Here is a 19,938-nt window from a genome sequence, read left to right as displayed (position 1 = left end):
TTAAATGTCCTAACTTCACATATTAGGCATTTCTGTGCAGGTACAAGGCATTACACTTTTCGCGTGACGGAGTTGGGATACTCGTCAAAGGATGCCTTACGCATTAAAAGAAGCTAATGATTAAAACGCTTTCATGCACACAAAAAATAAATTTAGTATCATATATTGCGGTAACTACATTGCCTAATGGCAAGTAAAATAGTTAAGTAAGATAAACAAATATTTTTTCTGCAATTTTTTATCGGGAAACCGAAAATGCACACGAGTGCCGCGCGTATTTCGCGGCTGCCTAAATGCTGGGCAGCCGCTCTTTTGCCCACGGCAATTCGTGGCTTCCCTCGTTCCGTAGGCGGCCGCAGCGGTCGCCACTCCGGCAGATTTAGCATGTAACCTCCTTGCTTTCTGCACAGTGGTGTGCTAAGCCCGACGTTGTCTGGTTAGAGATGCGCTAGTTGCCTTACGATTAGCTTATCAGCAGTGGTTTGTACCTTGCGAGGAGGAGCCCCAACGTGCACCGAAGCGTAAACACAGGTATCCAAACTACGTGGCGCACATGTCACAACCCGTGGCGGGGTACGTTGCTGTTGATGATGCTGGTGATAATGATGGTTTACTGGCACCCCTTTCGAAACGGGGTGGTGACAAATAGTCCCCTGGCCTGCTTGAGTTAACCAGCTTCAGCTACATGGTGCATGCAACTGCTACATGCAACTGCTACATGTCGGGACACCTAGTGGAATGTAACGGAACTGCAATGCAATGTTTGTACATGTCGACGCTACGCGGCGCGCATGTCACATCGCGCGTCAATGGCACGAGATGATGCTACTGATAATTATAATGATTTAATGGCATTCCCTTTGATACGGGACGGTGACAAACAGTAACCTATAGCCTTCTTGAATTAATCAGGCATGTCATACATATTTTTCATTATATCAATATTTATAGATCTCCATAACGTTCTTTTAATGCGATAGCAATTATATGCACACTCCAAGCGCATTTCGGCCGTCTCCATCGCCATCACATTCCGTATAAAGTCCAAGATCGATAAAACTGTAGCCGCGCGCTCTGCGCTGTATGTGCAAGTGAGGGTGTGCAAGGGGAGCCGACAATCGCGGCTCAATCTCGCCCACGCGAAGGAGACGAAAGCGGGCAGGGAGTGCGACGTCTCCAATCGTGCCCGAGGTACCCAACGTTGCGAAGCACCGGGGTAGGCGAGAGAAGGGGGTGGCGTTCTACTCCGCTTGCAACTGTGTAAGTGACGGCTGTGCGTTCACGGCTGTGCGCGCTGTGTGTTCTCGGTACTCACTTTTCGTTGAAGCGATCGACAGCTAAATTTTCACTTCGCTCGCTGTTGCTGCCGCGTTTCCTCACGCCAGCGTTTTGACAGCGAGTTTCTGTGGTCGTCGAGTTAAATTTCTTCATGCTTGCTTGTGTGCGCGTGACATCATGGTTGTCAATTAAGTTAGTGGGCATATGTTTAAAGTTTATGCGGCCAATAAAACTACTGTATTCGTGTAGCTGTTCACTAATTTGCTGTCGCAATCGATGCTTCGCGTTTCGGGCGAAAATGCAACTTTTTTCTACCTCAAGACTTCTCTATCTACCTTATACCGCTACTGCGACGTGGCGTGCCACCTGGTGTAATAATATGCAAGTTCAATGCAAAGGGCGCACGGATAGACACTACGTGGCACGCATTTCACATCGCAAGGCAAGTGGCACGACACGATGCTAATGGTGATCATGATATATTGACATCCCCTTTGAAACGCTGCGGTGACAGTCACCTATAGCCAGCTTGATTTAATCAGCTGCACAATATATATATATATACATATATATATTCTAGCATTCTTGTACACATCTCCTTAAACTTCTTTTTCTCGCTCAAACCTTCTGTAACTGCGTTGTACTGGTACCTGCGCATCTGCTACATGATGTTGAACATGGTGTAATAATATGCAACTGAAATGCAAAATGACATAATACGTGGCGCGCCTGTCACATCGGGTGTCTCCTCGGGCGTTAGGTCGCGTTTATGTTTTCCCCGCTGTATGCCAGCACCTCTCGCGTGGCTCAGCGGTAGAGTGGCTCACTCCCTCGCAGCGGGCCTGGGCTCGATCCCAGCCTCAACTGGGCATTATTTTTCTCATTCCCGGAGATAGCTGCTACGGACACCGGCTAAAGCCGGCGGCGGAGGTGGCGGCGGACGCAATCGGCAACCGAAATGTCTATTGGAATGAGCCCGTAAAAGCTTACGCTATAATATGAGTTTAACTAAACTAAACTCGATAACCCTTTTTTCTCCGAGAGCGAGCAGGTGTAAGCAAGGAAATGCGCGCGCGCGCACGCACGCACGCACTCACGCACGCACTCACGCACGCACTCACGCACGCACGCACGCACTCACGCACGCACTCACGCACGCACGCACGCACGCACGCACACACACACACACACGCACACACTCACACACACGCGCGCGCGCTGAGCAGACACGCATACGGGCACAAACACCCACACACATGTTCACACGTATACATGCTCAAACACGAACTCACATGTTCAGACATAAGCACATGCATTCACAGGTGCCCATGTATGCACGAACGCCAGCGCACACACAGCTGGCGCACGCACGCACAAATACACACATGTACGCATGCTCACACATGAAACACACACACTCGCGCGCACGCAAATACAAATGCCGAAGCACGCGCATTCAAAAACGCGCGCACACACGCATGCGCCCGCACGCACCAAGACGTGCATACTCATAATCACTCTTTCTCAGTCCTTGCTACTTGTCAAGTTCCTGCGCCTGCAATAATTACCCTCGTTCAATATATTACCGTTCCAACGCCAATTGTAATAAATCGCTTTACATTGTTTAAATTTGGTGCCTCTTCTTCAAGTTAACGTGTTCTCTGCCGGGAGGTTGGAAAACAATTTGTTCTTGTCTGACTTCGCTGCTCATCCCTGACTAAAACACTACTTTAAGGTAGCACGAGTGTGACGACTAAGTGCGCTAGATGCATATGTTGTTAGAAGGGAGTTCATATCCCGGCGGTCGTAGTTGAGACTTTTTTGTACTCCGCCGATATTCTGAATTATAGTTTTCTAAGGATTGCGCACTTTCAGTTACGTTTGTGCATTGCCGTGAAGTTACAGAGAATGCCGAAGGGCACTGTCCGAAATACCTGGGTATGCAATTCTTTTTTTAGTGGTTCGCCGAAGCACATCCCAATGAAGTACTGCTTACCAACAATGTCGAAAAAAGATTTTCAATAGTTTCCGTTTTTTTTTATCTAAAAGACAGTCAACCATAGGAACGTTGCCATAGGAACGTCAGCTATACGTTGTTGGAGCGACGTTTTAACCTCTAATGTGTTTCACTGTAAAGAAAAGTCGCAGTTTCACCCGAAACGCGAAGCATCGTTAGCGATAGCAAATTAGGGGACAGCTATACGAAGTAGCAATAGTAGTTGCATCGGCTGTATAAACTTATAGACACAGGCACACTAACTAAATGAGTAAACATGGTGTCATGCGCGCACAAGCAAACATGAACACATCTGGCTCGACGACCGGGGAAAGTCGATGTCAAAACACTGGCGTGAGGAAACGCGGCAGCCGCAGGGAGTGAAGTGAAATTCGTGCTGTCTGTCGGCATTCAACGAAACGTAAGCGCCGAGAATACACATCACGCACAAAGCTACGAGCTGCCGACGTACCGACACTTTGCCTTCAACGCAGATCGCTCTCAAGCTACGGCCGGGCGACCGCGCGCAGCCACCACATGCGCAGTTGCAGGAGCAGTAGAATGCCGCCCCTCTCTCTCACCCCTTCCCCTTGTGCCTCGCAACGTTGTGGGCCTCGCGCACGATCTGAGACGGTGCGCTTCCTGCCCGCTTTCATTTGTTTCTCGCGGGCGAGATTGAGCCGTGATTGAGCGCGCCTTCACTCGCACATGCAGCGTAGAGCGCTCGGCGACGCTGTTATCGCCCTTGGACTCTATGCGAAAGCTCACGGCGACGGCGACGCCGACCACGGAAATGCGCTTGTAGTGTCTATATAATTGCTATTGCAATAGAAGAAACATTTAACAACAGGGGCAACGGTGCTTTTTTAAACCATATTGAGTACATTTCCCCCTGGGATCCCATACGAGCTTTTTAACAGTGCTTCGGCCTTTCCTTTCGCTGACGCTCATGAAAGTGAAACAGGTCCGTGAGCGTCGTGCGCAAGGAAAGAACCGAATCACTGTTAGCAGCTCGTGTACAGCTACGGAACGAGAATATCGACATGTTCACGGAGGAGATGACTCGCCTCTTCCGCCACGCCGATCCCTACATGTCATAAAAGAGGAAAGTTCAGTTCATGATGTGGTGCATGGAGCAATAACTCTTGGCCGGATTGATTCGCAACCCGCCCAACACCGTCGGGGTATTTTTATCCGAAGCCACGGCCATCGAGAAGACGCTCGAAATACGCACTAGGCAATGTAAGCGCCAAGTGGTAGTGCGAAGTCCGAGCACTCGGATCCGACGAGCTCCTGGGGACAATCATGACCATTATGCATGTAGAACTGTGCCAAACGTCTTCTGCGTCGTAGCCTCGAGTGTCTTCGACCGATAGTATCTTCCGCAAAGAAATACAGTCGCCACTAGGATTGTAAGGACCGGCGCAGCCTCAGCCAGAAGCGATGAGATGCGCCGCTGCTGCCCGCGGTCACGTTCCCCATCCACGCCCGCATCAGAACCGCAATTCCACCTCCAGCTCGCCCACCTTATTTATTGAAATTAAGCCCTCGGGTTTTACGTGGAAGGCACGCCGTAGTGGGGGACTCGGGGTTAATTTTGACCAGCTAGGATTTCTTGACGTGCACAGTCTGCATGGTACACACGAAACGCTCATCTGTGAAACAGGTCCCAGGTTGCTATAGAGAAAACCATCGATCCTCGAATGAAGTCTTGGTGGCATCTCGCAATGATGAATAGACATGCTGCAGCTTCTCTCCAACCAGCTTTCCGGGTCTTCCAATGATTATCCGCGGAAAGCTCATGGATCCCTGGGTTGCTGCAGCAAGATCGCAGCCTGCGTAACTGGGGCTGTCATTGTGGCTGCTAACTTGGCCATTATATTCCCGGCCATCTCAGGCAGAAGTCGATACTTCGTAAGCAATCCTTGAAGCTTGCGGCTAGCTCGCTGTTCCGCGCCGACATTGACGTTGTCTTCGCGGCTTGCAGGGTGTCTCCGGTACACAACGAAGTACCTCCATCTCATGTCATATTGTAGTGACGATGAAGAGAACAGACAGTGGCACAACTTTGAGTAAGGAAAGAACATTTTTATTGGGCGATCTTGTGTCAAGAAAAAAAGTCGCCGCTCGTGACTTCCGTACAGATGGTTAACCAGCGAAGCTGAAACGTGCTTGCCCGGTGTAATTATCACTGGGTTAATCCCAACTGTTCATTAAACGACGGCTTGGTAGGTTCTCGGATCCTGGGTACGCAGTTGCTGCTTCCGCTCGGCTGTACGGGCCTGTTTTTGTGCCCGGGCTGCTGCATCGGCATGGCGTAGAAGAGCCCGTTCCCAGGTCTGCTCGCGGCGTTGCTGATCGAAAGCTGCCTGCTCCTCAGTAGTGCGTATGGCGTGTGATCTACCCATTTCGGAGCCGGAGAGAAACTGCTCGCTCGGCCAAGGACGATCCAAATAGGTCGCGAAGCTTCGGGCGAAAAGCGGTTCAATACAAATTGTCACCGACAATTCCGGTCACCGACTCAGCGTACATTCCGGTCTAATGGATGGGGGTCGCGGAAGTTCCAGAATGTACGCCACTAGTGACATTGCGAGCGCGACATGGTTAAACAAATATTATTTTGCTATAAGATCAACGACGACATTTGAGAAAGGTCCGATACAGGAAGGTACGTCTTGCGTCGAGCGACTACTTCGTAACAGTGGCTAACCGGTGAAAAACGGTAACAGGCAAGACATAGGAAACGCAAACGTGACAACAACAACAACAACAACAACAACAACAACAACAACAACAACAACAACAACAACAACAACAACAACAACAACAACAACAACAACAACAACAACAACAACAACAACAACAACAACAACAACAACAACAACAACAACAACAACAACAACAACAACAACAACAACAACAATAAAGTCTAAGCTGAGAAAAAACAACCTCATATATATAAAAATATGAAGCATAGAGTTCTGTATACACACCAACACAGAAAAAAAAGGCGAGGACAAGTTTCACCATACTGCGTCCCTCACATACGCGTATGCAGAGCTACAAACACCTACACTAACAGGATGGCTTAGTACAACGACATACACGAGGCCGAAATGTTATTTCTCCTCCTCCTCATGCCTCCTTTTCCAATTTTATGTAAGCACGAAACAGACGCCCTGCAACAAGCCGACGATACTATTCTCCATTGCCTCCAAGCCTGCGTACTACTGAATGCTACGGAAAAATGTGTACTGCTAATACTCCGCAGTGAGAGATTATCCACCGTAAAACAACCAACAGTCAACCTCACCTTTGGCAGTCAGCAAATTTCCGAGGTCAAGCCACTTCATACACTAGGTATACATTTTAGGGTGACGGAGGCGGCGCCTTTCGATACAATGGTTTATAAACGTAGTGTCCCAACTTATAAGGATGATGAGACAGATTACTACTCGATGTCCGGGCCTGATGGAGGAGCACGTTAGAAAACTTAAACGAGCTCTTAATCCTTGCAGAGTAGTCTGCTTGTTCCCATCAACGCTCACGTCCACTGATACGAAAAAAGGGAGCAAGCTACTTAGGAACGCCTACAAACAGCCTCTGGACTTTCGTCCCGGCACTTTCATCCTCCGGTTAGAGTTATGTGGCGTCTGCAATACTGCCAGAGAGATATTAGAGGCTCGCTCAACGTACCAACGCGAACGCCTAGTCCTTACTCCAGCTGGCCTTGCCGTTCTTAGCCACCTAGCGTATCGAGCTTCTGATATCGGCCTAACCTACACCCAAGCACTACTTTCACAAATTTGGCCAAACATAAGAGTCGCCTTCATACCCTAAAGCATGCACCTGGATTTTCAAGAGCGTCGGAACGCACAAGAGCGTTATAACATTTATACGGCGATCGATCCTGTACAGTCTACGTAGGCGCGGCTACGCACGCCTGCAGACTGCCACACTGCCAGCATGATCGACTACACCTTAGAAGGGTAACGTCGACCCCGTTTAACCTCACCACCGTCACTGCAGCTGAAGACGTGGCCATTGCCATTGCCATCGCTTCCAGAGCAGGCAGAAAACATGTAATCATCGCATTTTATTCGCAAGTCACTTGTCGCAACTTCATCCGAGTCCGACTTTCTACTGCCACCCACCGCATCCGTTCTCGAGCTACCGTCATGCCACCCACCCAGCATCGTAGGGACTCGAGGCAGCGAGTCCCTTCCGTAAATCAGGGAACCCACGCTGATGCCCAAGCGTATGCCACCCGGGTGCCACAACAAACAGATGATCACCCCTAGGTCAAGTCCATGCGCACCTCCAGTCCACACGCCCTCCTATGCCCTCCTTCAGCTCTGCACCCTATACCATCAACAGAACCCTCACCAGCAAATCAGCCGTCGCTAGGCGGCAACCGCAGACTAATACTTTCCTGACCTTAACTAGCCTAGATTACGCCATTCACCAGACCATGTACTCCTACAAATGACCTCTGTGGCGAGTACAAAGACCGCCTCAGCAGGGCATGTCCATATACACCCAGTGTCCTCACCATCTTTCTCCCCTTAGCCGTGCTGTCCACCTAGGAGCCGCGTGACCAACAGCTGGTGTGACGTGCTTAGCGGGCAGCCAGCTCCTCAGGGTTCCTGTACTAATGAACACCACAATGCACTAGAGCGGATGGGGGGCAAGCAGACGAAGCTGCCAACGAGTTATTTTAATTTTTCTGAATAAAATTTTTTTCCTTGTCCTACTTATCCGACCTCCTACACCAATGGCTGTGATCTCTGCATCCCACCTGGCTCGGACTCTTTCTCCCAACTTCGCCATTTTCTTTCTCTTTTCCCACCTGATTCCATGGCAGAATACACGCATTCAAATGCAGAATAAGTGCACTTCCTAAAAATAAAATGCAGCCCTCATTATAGAGTTAGTGTTTTCTTCTGCAGGTTTACTTCGGCATTAGCGAGAGCCCGTCATGTTGCTTTACAATCCACATAACACGCCAAGCACGACTATGCAGCCTTTGAAAGCAATGAGAAATGTCAACCTACCTATAGCCGACTCTGAATCACCTCTTTTATTCCCAGTGTCTTTTTCTCTGTCCGCCTCTACAATTTTAGTTCGGCTTTCTTTATTCGATTCCTTATTCGAAAGATCCATGTATTCACCCCTTATTTAAATGTATGTAATTACCTACCTGGACTTGAACCATATTTTGTACTAGGAATAACTGCGCCGAGAATACCAATCGTTCTGTTGTTAATTGTCGTTATTACATGCTTCGGAAGGTTGTAAGGTTTGAGATCATCGTCCTTCGAAAAATCCGTGTTTGTTCCAACTATGGTAACATTAGATTCATTCATTTTTTTAAGGAAAGGAGCAAGATTCTTTGGTCCATCGTCGAATTCATGGTTCCCAAGGCACTGTAATAAATAAAAAAATTACATACTGTCATTTTAGTGAATTCAACGAGTTTCATGCTCCAATATTGTGTACTTTGAGCAATGAAAAAGTTAAAAAAAGATACGAAAGCATCCTAATGATTGTAAAACAGGACGACGAAGGCAACTTCAATCAGAACCAAGCTCTGGTTAATGCCAATTTTATTCAGTTAGGCCTAGCAATGTCACTGCGTTTGGCAAAACACAGATTGCGAATTCCTAAGTCAATGACTGCACTAGCTGAGCAGCTCCACTATCGTGCACCATTTCCCATGGCCTATCAACGTGAGTCCTACGACTAACCGAACCGTTATATAAACAGTGATAAAGATCGGTCTTTCCTTGAGCGCCGCTGGACACTGCTCAGTAGCTCTTGCCATTTTGGGCCTCTTGAAGGGGCTAAATTTATCCATCATGCATGAGTTAAAGGTGAAAAATAGTAAATAATTTGCAGCCACTGGATTCCCTGACATCGTTTACAGAGAAATTATTACGTATGTAGAACGAGTTCTGCATACAACTGGCAGGATGAAATGAATGACACGAGACAACGCCAGGAAATGGCACCGGGCTGCTTGAAATATACGTATGCTAGGCACCAATATACCAAATTGTACTTTTGTACCAGCAAAACATTTTTGTAATGCCTTCGATTCCGGTCCTTAGACCTTCCTTCATTAACCTTATTATGACATTGTGCGAAGAACGTGCTCCGCGAACCTGATATGGCCCCTGTGGGGTAAAGGCAGCCATTAGATTAGTCAGGGTATCACAAAGAAATATTACTCAAGTGCGCCGTAAAGCACTCTACAGGATATCTCGTGTTAAGGCGGCATGATTCATCGTTGAAGGGACGCTGATTTTACGTACCTCTCGACTGCTTTGCAAGTGCTCGTATATCACCGTATCATGTACACGGCTGCAACAATCCTTCAACGTGAACAGCCATATTGAAGCGTACGTACGTAGATGACTAACGCACGTGAGCATGAGGTATTTGCGCTATGAGATGGTGGCATAAAGACAGTGAGTACTGTTAGATGCTCTTAGGCGCAGACTTGCACTCTGTAGCCCGCATAAGCGGGGCTAAGAAAATGTGTCCGAGAAAATGACTGGAACTGCTAATGGACACAAATAACTGGGCGGGGAAATTGGAAATTTTGTTCTTTAAGAAAAGAGTACTAGAAATGGACTATTTTCCCTGCCATAAAGAAAAAGACATCTCAGAGCGATACTAGACGAAGGTGTGCTCTATCTAATTCAGCACACTTCTTTTTGCATACGAACAACTGAGAAACAGAAACCATTAAATTGGCGTAACGTTCTGGTGTATCCATGTAAGACTTCTTTGTGTAGAGGATCCACGTCACCCTATGAACGGCCTTCTTCTGACAGCTTACATTACTATAAGTCGGTGAACGCACTAATGAGCCGACTTCTCAAACTCATTCATAGTCAGACCGACTTGCGAGTTTGAGTCTGAGTGAACCCGGCTGAGCACAATTTTGGTGAAGTTCAGTACGAGTGAGTAATCAACAAAAATATACTTTGTGAGTGTGTTTGAATGAGTTCTGCTTATTTCGCCGACCTAAGAAAAAAAAATGACATCGCTATAGACCTTTGCACTGGAAGCCTCGAACCAGAGAGTCGGAAACGGATATCAGGCCCCCGGTAGCGAGAGTAGCTAGCGTCTCATAGTTGCCCTCTCTTGCTGTACTGTCACGCGCGCAGTTCCCGCATTGACTGCACGACGTTTTTGCGATTTTAGGCTTATCCGCACAGGCTATGCGAACGTCCGGGCAGCACTGCGCTGTGTACGGTTGTTCGAACAACCAGAAGAAGCGCAATGCAGAAAGAAAAGTGCCGTGCAGCACGCACAATGTTCTGCAAGAGGACTGCGGCTGCAACATGTACCTGTTGTATCGGTTTCCTGCCGACGCGGTACTGAAGCATCGCTGGATTAGCGCTGTAAATCGTAAGGGATTCGTCCCTACGGAGTCGTCGCGCGTGTGCTCGATTCATTTTATCGACGGGAGGCGGACATCTGAGAATCCAGAGCCGATGCTTCAGCTCGGATACGCGACGAAGGTAAGATGCGCAGTGTGTGTCTCGATCGTCAGCCCCTAATGTTTAGATGAGCTATAAATATGCAAATATAAGGCAACAAGGTCAAATTTTGGCAAGCGTGATGACAGTGGTCGTTTTCGAATTAATCGTAGGTCGTCAAGGGGCGGCGGCGCATCACGAAACAAGACATCCAAGTGCCGAAGAAGGTAGGCTCACACGTTGTGTTGGCGATAACATCGGTAATAAGCGCTCCGCTTTCATTTCCAGAGAGCAAAAGGTAACCTTGTGCCACAGGAGGCCCTGTCTCCCAGTCCTCCTCTGACGAATGTGTGCAGAACTGTCAGACTGATTTTTCGAAACGCGCGGAAAGTATTCGCCTTAATGCGCAAAGCGACACCTCTCAATACTGGTGATACTTGCACTAAAGGTCCAAAACGACGCTGAGGAGACTTAAAGACACGGAGAATCATGCGAAAGCAGCTGCAACGCTGAGCTGACGCTTGCCGGAGTCATCCGGCAGTCGCGCGCAGCCGTACGGCCGCTGCCAGCAGGAAAGTTTCTGTCTCGATGCGTAGCCGATGCCTCTCGACACTGGTGAGAAAAGCACGAAAGTGGCAAGACGATTCTATGAAGGCCGAAGATATGGAGATACACAGATGTAGATAGCAACCAACGTTTTTAGATCTGTTTGTTGATAGCAACAGCAGCGCTGAGCCGGCTGAGGCTGATCAACGACAGTCCAGTATGGCATCGCCGCCAAGCAGACGCCAGGCGGCGCCGGTAGTCCAAATATGGTGGTGCCCGTGGAAGCCTCAGTGCAAAGGTCTATAGCAGCGGAGACAGCGGCAACGTGATTTGGCACGCAGCGTACAGCGTAAGAGTTCAGAAACGCAGTAATGCGCGGCCGGCCAGACCTTACGCAATGTCGTCCGGCTCCGCGGCGTGCCGTACTCGCAGCCTCCACCTCCACCCCCTCTGTAATTTTGAAAGCGCGTGCCGCCAGTTTTTATGCCCATTCTTATCACACCACGGGAAACGCAGTTTGGCACCGCTAAGTCCAGAACCATGGCGCCACGCTTCGACGCCCCCAACCCTCCCCAACCCCCACCTTGTATCGTCCTTGCTTCGTGTTTTCCTACCGTTCGCGCTACCGCGGCTGCGCTAGAGGCAGGTTTGGAAACGAAGTTTGAGATGCTTGCTGCGAAGCGCGAAACATCCGGGCACAAGCAAGTAGTGTGTGCTATGTAAGGTTTCGCTCTTTCGTCCGAGGTTCGATAAGGCTATACACGCTACGGTGCTGTGGCCCGCGGTGTTGCGAGGAATGAGCAACATCGATGGCGTGCGAGTTCCTCAAGTTCGGTAGTTGAGTAGTTCGGTGGCTCCCTTACCGTTCCCGTTTAACGCTCGCTCGACCCATTTCCAGTTTTGTCTGGACTGGGCATCGGCACCTTTACTTTCGCGCGGAAGCGGTGATAGATGGCGTTCAATGTGACTGACGACTGCTCGTTTGCTGGTCTTGCACGGCGCACTTTCTGTAATGAGTGGTACTCCTATTGCATCTGTGGATAGACCGGACTTTTCAAATGCTCACTGTCTAGCGCAGCCTTCGAAACCGACGAAGTGAGCTGGACTTTCAGCAGTGCTCTCGTGAATCGTTATTCGATTGAACGTTGGTGATGCATTCACACGGGCAGCTTGGTGCCCTGGACGACGAAAAAACATCTAGGAGAGACCGTGACTCCACGACGCTAGTCTCGGCAAGCCAGCCTTCTATGACACTGTCTCTTGACTTCCTCTCCCGGGCCTGTGTGCGCAGTGATTCTTCAGAAGTAGGACCTCCGCGGTTGCTGGGGCTTACGAAGGCACTATTTCGTACGCGGTAGCTCTTAATGCGCCCTCAACGCTATCAGCCTAATTGCCACGCACGATATGGTCCATTCTCTCGCGTAAACACTGCAGGCTCTGCGACTAGAAATCACTGCTTGCGCATCACGTGGTGAGGGCCTATTACGCATGAGCCTTTCCTTTGAATTTCAATTATTAGGCTTTAAGAGGGTCACATGACTCTACGTCCTAGTCATTTTCCTCCCTCCCCGTTTGGCGCTTCCGTTCAGTGCGATCGACTGGGCATATGAATCTCAGCAGTGCCACTGTTGGATCTGCGCATCTAGAGTTTGGGCGTAGAGTGTCATAGGCACAACTACTATTGATTCCTTCGACCAACCGCGACATAAAGAAATTCGCAGCGCCTAGCTCAATGTTGGAAAACTCGAAAAACGTGAGGAGGACCTTCTGCAGCACTATCGTGAATTGTAGTTAAAAAGTGGCATTGCGTAAAGTCAAAATTTCTTTGTGCACAATATCAGTAGCATCCACTATCACGGTCCGCCAAAAAGGCACACACACACACACGCACGCATGCACAAACCTAAAAATAAGAATTTATTTATTTTTTAAAAATCTTTCGGCACATTTCATCGTTAGGAGAGATACTTCCAGCACTGCTAAGATCACGTGTCATACTTATTTGTTTCTTAGAAAACATTGCTATGTACTGAAAATAAGGAACTTTCTTGCGCTTTTAGGACTCTCGTGAATACTTTTTAAAAATGCTTAGCGCTTCTAATCCCCCTGCATGTGCTATATATCCCGTATGAAGGTCTCAATCATTGCTGTGTTAAATTCACGAGAAAGTCTAAGTCTATGAGAGGCTGTAGGGCAAGCAGACTTGCCCGAGTCTGATTCTGGTGAGTCGGAGTCTGAGTGAACCCGACTGAGTACACTTTTAGCGAGACTGAGTCCGATGAGCTCATTCGCGTAGAAATTTGGTGAGTCTTAGTCCGAGCGAGCCCTAAGCAAAAACATAAAATTTTCGACTGACTCCGAGTGAGTTCAGTTAATTTTGGCGGTCTATTTACGTTATTCCTTTCCTCTAAGCTAATATATGTGTAGAGCGAGAGGGGCACGACTGACGGGGCAAATATAATCCGTGAGTGTATCGGTAAAATAGACAAAACAGAGTAAATACTGATTAAACAGATGAATTCTAACGCAGCAACTCTCCAATGCACCACAACTTTTCTGATTGCACAACGTGTCCAGTCCCATTTTAAGTTAGATGTTCAGTCTGTTTCATGTAGATTGAGCGAGGTATTCTTTGCAGATGGATCTAGTCAGCGGTGTATTGGGGAACGTCATGCTGAGGTACGGCAAAGTGCTTTTTGTATTTCACTTTGTTCTCTAGTGATTTATATCTGCCGCGCAAATGTATAAATATTCATTTTATAGACTATGTTACATATAGAGAACTTGTGAAGCAACCTTAAAGTGAGAAGTATAAAAAATGACGTGACTACGCATCTACGCAGTAGGGATTTGAAAATATTCGAAATTATGATTGCGAAGCGAATCGTAGACGATATTCGATTCGTATTCGGTTTGGGAATGGACAGTTTGAATCACTTGAATATAAAGGATAACAATACCTAATGGGATCTGGAGAAACGTAGATGGATGCAAGTGAGGATTTGTTCCTACTGGCTCTGCTACAATAGAGTCGCGGTTGTTCCCCGTAGACACCGGTTCTGAGCGAACATGTTGGGCAGATAATTACTGCTCACAAATTTTCAGTGATTCAACGAATGTTTTACATCGAAGCTGTTAAGGGCTACTTTCCCCACTATCGTGTTCACGTGTAGGAAAAAAAGTTCTGAAGATAGTACAATGCCGGGCCGACCCGTGGTGGAGGTGAAGCAGGCGTTAAGCACTCCTCTACATGAGCCGATCCCAAAGATAGTGCAAGGCCGACCCGACCCGCGGTGGAGGTAAAGCAGACGTTAAGCACTCCCCATACGTGGGCCGTTCCCGAAGATAATGAAATACCGGGCCTACCCGCGACGGAAGTGAAGCAGGTGTTAAGTACTCCCCGTAGTTGCGCCGATCCTGAAGACAGTGCAACGCCGGGACGACCCGCGGCGGAGCTGCAGTTCGCCATTAAGGGGCCTACATACAAAGCTACGCTGGTCATCCTTTTTCACAGAGAGGAAGGGGCACTGAGTTTTTTTAGACTGTTCAGAAAGTTATCTTGATTTAAATTGTGGGGTTTTACATGCGAAAACCACTTTCTTATTATGAGGCACGCCGTAGTGGGGGACTACGGAAATTTAGACCGCCTGGGGTTCCTTAACGTGCACCTAAATCTAAGTACGTGGGTGCTTTCGCATTTCGCCCCCATCGAGATGCGGCCGCCGTGGCCGGGATTCGATCCCGCGACGTCGTGCTTAGCAGCCCACCACCATAGCCACTAAGAAACCACGGCGGGTAAGTTGTCTTGATTTAAGCAAAGCAATTTATTAATTGACAAGCCTCACCATTTCAGATTTCGTTTAAAGTAATGTGTAGTGCCGTAATATCGTATTTCTTCCTTGAACAAAGAAAACAGAACCTGGATCTTGCGACATTCTGTCTCCTTGTTTCCTTGCAGTCATTGTGGCGACGCAGTAGAAACTGAAAGCATTTGTTTTTCATTTACAAGCTCCTCAGTTGAGCGGATGTCCACTTGAAAACCCGTCATTACATGCGCCTATGAAACAATGCAAGCAAGCCTCCTTTTTTAGCAAATAAGCTGCTCAACATCTTTGTATTTCACCTTGTACGGAATGAAATAATAATATTCGATTAGAAATTCGTAAATTGTTATCGTAGAATATTCGTATTTGATTTGGAAATTGCATTATTCGAATATTCCTAGTTTTCAGAGAAGGAAGCGCCTAATCAAGGTCTCAAAGACACGGCGGGCCTGGGTATCTAGCGTAGGCAGAACTACTATAGTAGTTCTGCCTACGCCAATCTCCCACCGAAAATGGAAAGCTGCCGTGGTAGCAACTGATCACTATAGGCCGCTGAACTTCTCTGTCCACTGAATTTGCGACCAACACGCGGATGTCATTCGACCTGCGGGTAGTGGCGTAGCCAAGGGGGCTGTACACCGGGCAGGTGCCCCCCCCCTCGCCCCCCTCCTTGCTACGTGAGACAAGAAAATATTAGATTTGTGAGAACGTAGTGGTGGCTCTATTTGTCAAAAGGCAATAGAGCTCTCTAGGCGTCCACATTTAAAAAGACAATATGGGCACGTAAATTAGTAAAAAAACAAAGGCGCGAACTCACTGCAAAGTTGTAGCCCATAACGGACATGACCTTGGCTATGACTTCCTGTTTGAATAGCGTGTAGTAAGGTGTTCCTTGGAAAAAGTCTCCGGCGTTCAGGAACAGCGCATTAGGGTCTTCTTTCCTTATTTCTGTCACCTGCAAAATAATTATACGGGAGTTTGTTAATCAATGTTATGTTACTTGACCCTTTTCTGAATCCTTTATCAACAAAAGAAGTCCGCCATAACTGCCTAATTCTAGCGGAACACAGATTTAAATTCGCGGTAGATAATAAACCACTACCCCCTCCTGCCCATCTGACAAGATTGTGTACACTCGCGTGATGCAAATTGCCATCCCTCATGCCATTCTTTTTCTTCTTTTGTCCATATAACAGAGTAACAGCCTGGAACACTGTTACGCCAAGTCGACCTCTGTGCCTTTCCGCAGATAAATGTTCTTTCTTCACCTGTTTCCGAAATGAGTATTACGAAACGACAATATGTTGGAAAATTCCTCCGGGAGAGAAGCGTGATTTCTTGTGTGATATCTGCAGTTGCTATGTTCTTGTACAAGCCCCGCTGTATGTATGGGCAGTAACATGCAGGTTTCATTAGTATGAGACTGAAGCATATCTTTTTATCTTAGTTGTAATGTTGTAGCTGTAATGTCTTGCATAGTGTAGACGAAAGTAAACTTCCACTATAGGCTTACGGAAGCTCCGCCTACTTGCTCGGCAGTGCACCGCGTCGCAATGGAATGCGCCACATTTAAGAAGTACGCCACTGTACTCACTTGATCCGACACTAAGTCTTCGAGCGCCACCACATCTTCGCCGTAGAGACGCCACGCTTTTATATTGACTTTGGTTGGGCTTTGCCTTTACTAGAGCATATGCATTCCTTATAGGGATGACCGACATCCCAACCTGTGACCACTGCGGCCATGAAGAAGAATCAATCGGCCATATTTTGTGTGCCTGCCCGCAGTACAGTCCACAGAGGGCATGCCTTCGCCCCGAACTTGACCAACTTGACGACCAACCGTTATCCGAAAAAAGAATTCTACAACATCGAAAGGACCTACCGTCACAGAAGAAGGCCGTGCAAGCGCTTTTGCGCTTTTCGCGATCTACCGGTTTGTGTGAACGACTTTAACTGGAACGCTTTTGTGTGTGTGTCTTCATGTGTGCGCGTTAGTTTTTTTTTCCTTTTTTAGCGTTTTCCTTTCTGTCATTTTTCTAACCCCTATCCCCCATCCCCAGTGTAGGGTAGCAAACCGGAGACTCATATCTGGTTAACCTCCCTGCCTTTCCTCTTCATTCTCTCTCTCTCTCCCCTATAGGCTTAACTTGACTAATGCTGCATTTCATTCCTTGAGCATAATATATCGAAGCTTTAGTGGCCTCATTCCCCACTGCGGTGTCTGTTTCTAGCCGTTTCTAACCACTATCAACTTGCTGCGAGCACACGCTATTCAGAGCACACATTCTGCACCATTAATTAATTTTAAAGGCTACGAATGTAGCAGTTTGCGCAGATGACGCTGAAAGGAGTAGACCTTGAAACACTTGCTTGCGCTATTTTAATTCAGATGGTGTACTGCGTCTACGAGTACAAAGTGACCGCGGGGGTTCTCTGTACCACTTAAATTCTCGTTTTCCTCAGGAAAAGCAAACCACTGCATCACTGCTTGACTCATATTTTTAACACGAAAGCATAATGTGGCCCCTTACGCGAAAATCCGGCGCCGTCGTTGGTGCCTGACCGAGTGATGGTGCCAAAAATGGTCGACGGCGCCAAGAGTAAAAACACGTAAAAAATGCTCGGATAGGCGTTAAATTTGTTATGGAAGTTACTGTAAAACAAACAAAGCAAATTAATGGCTTTGTTAAGGAAAATTTGGTGAATTTTAGTCTGGGTGGGAATCGAACTCGGGCTTCTGGGGTGCGAGAGGAGCACGTTTCCCCGGGCGGCTCAATGGTTGTGGCAAGCGTCGAAAGGTGTGCCTAGTGCGTGCGTCATAGGGCAAGTGACCACGCCGACAACGGCGAGGAAGTGGCCTAACGTCACAAGTGGCGTCATGTCGCGAGTGTATAAAAAAGAGCGCCCTGCTTCTCGCGCGTCACTTGTACTTCGGATTTCATCGGTGCAGCCTCTTGTGCGATGGACTTCTGGAGCATATACCTCAGCGGCAGCTCATAAAGCCGTGGCCAACGTATACGCAAACACGCGCACCGAATCAGCAGAAAGAACTTGAAATGCAGGTCGAAAGCGTCACTCGAAGACACTTCAGCAAAGACACACACATAAGCAGTCTTAAGTGTCTCTGCAAAATTTTTTTAGAGCGCTCGCATTTGTTTATTGTTCTTTTCGTTAAAAAAGACCAAGAAAAAGGCTTCTCAGGACATTTGTTGGGACGGAATTTGACAGCATTATTAGCCGATATATACTAAAAGAAGTTTTTCAGAGTTAAGCACGCGTATTGGTTCTACTAGAGCGTACGACGGCGGCTGGCAGAAAACGTGTGCTATGCGCACGCTAACGGAAGGAAGAAATAAGAGAATAATTTTTGAGAAACTCGTCCCTATACAGGATAGTATTGGAAGTGTCCACGATCAGGCGTATTTACAACTGTCCACGCATATTGGAATCTGAACCTAGCAACGTTTAACGATAGAACGTTATCTAGTGAGGCGAGTCTAGCAGTGCTATTGGAGGAATTAGAGGGCAGTAAATGGTATATAACAGGGCTCAGTGAAGTTAGGAGGACAAAAGAAGCATATACAGTGCTAAAAAACTGGCACGTCCTGTGCTACCAGGGCTTAGCGGAGAGACGAGAACTGGGAGTCGGATTCCTGATTAATAAGGATACAGCTGGTAACATAGAGAAATTCTATAGCATTAATGATGGGGTGGCAGGTCTTGTGAAACTTGATAAGAGGTGCACATTGAAGGTCGTACAGGTCTACGCCCCTACATCCAGTCATGATGACCAGGAAATCGAAAGCTTCTCAGAAGACGTTGAATCAGCAATGGGTAAAGTCAAAACAAAATACACTATACTGATGGGCGACTTCAATGCCAGGGTAGGCAAGAAGCAGGCTGGAGACAAGTCAGTGGGGGAATATGGCATAGGCTCATGGAATAGTAGGGGAGAGTTATTAGTAGAGCTTGCAAAACAGAATAATATGCAGATAATGAATACCTTCTTCCCCCAAGCGGGAAAGCCGAAAGCGGACGTGGAGGAGCCCAAATGGCGAGACTAGAAATGAAATAGATTTATAACTCGGCGCTGACCCTGGCATCATACAAGATGTGGACGTGCTCGGCAAGGTGCGCTACACTGACCATAGTATGGTAAGAACTCGAATTAGCCTAGACGTGAGGCGGGAACGGAAGAAACTGGTACATAAGAAGCGGATCAATGAGTTAGCGGTAAGAGGGAAAATGGAGGAATTCCGGATCAAGGTACAGAACAGGTATTCGGCTTTAACTCAGGAAGAGGATCTTAGTGTTGAAGATATGAACGACAATCTTGTGGGCATCATTAAGGAGTGTGCGATGGAAGTCTGTGGTCACTCCGTTAGACAGGATGCCAGTAAGCTATCGCAGGAGACGAAAGATCTGATTAAGAAATGCCAATGTATGAAAGCCTCTAACCCTACAGCTAGAATAGAACTGGCAGAACTTTCCAAGTTAATCAACAAGCGTAAGAGAGCTGACATAAGGAAGTATAGTATGGATAGAATTGAACATGCTCTCAGGAGCGGAGGAAACCTAAAAGCAGTGAAAAAGAAACTAGGAATTGGCAAGAATCAGATGTATGCGTTAAGAAACAAAGCCGGCAATGTCATTACTAATATGCATGAGATAGTTCAAGTGGCTGAGGAGTTCTATAGAGATTTATACAGTACCAATGGCACCCACGACGATAATGGAAGAGAGAATAGTCTAGAGGAATTTGAAATCCCACAAGTAACGCTGGAAGAAGTAAAGAAAGCCT

At 47.5% G+C, this 19,938-nt stretch overlaps 1 protein-coding gene across 1 annotated transcript in view; it reads right to left on the bottom strand.

The window, feature by feature from the left end:
* Positions 1–19,938, bottom strand: part of LOC142572064 (5'-nucleotidase-like) — a 52,267-nt gene that overhangs the window by 14,307 nt on the left and 18,022 nt on the right. Inside the window, exons 3-4 of the mRNA XM_075680884.1 lie at positions 15,952–16,089; positions 8,475–8,700 (exon numbers count right to left, since the gene is read on the bottom strand). Coding sequence (XP_075536999.1) covers positions 8,475–8,700; positions 15,952–16,089 — 364 coding nt within the window. The remainder of the gene's footprint in view (positions 1–8,474; positions 8,701–15,951; positions 16,090–19,938) is intronic.

The sequence above is a fragment of the Dermacentor variabilis genome, chromosome 2 (genome assembly GCF_050947875.1).
Source record: "Dermacentor variabilis isolate Ectoservices chromosome 2, ASM5094787v1, whole genome shotgun sequence".
Lineage (NCBI taxonomy): Eukaryota > Metazoa > Arthropoda > Arachnida > Ixodida > Ixodidae > Dermacentor > Dermacentor variabilis.
This window is presented reverse-complemented; position numbering and strand designations above follow the sequence as displayed.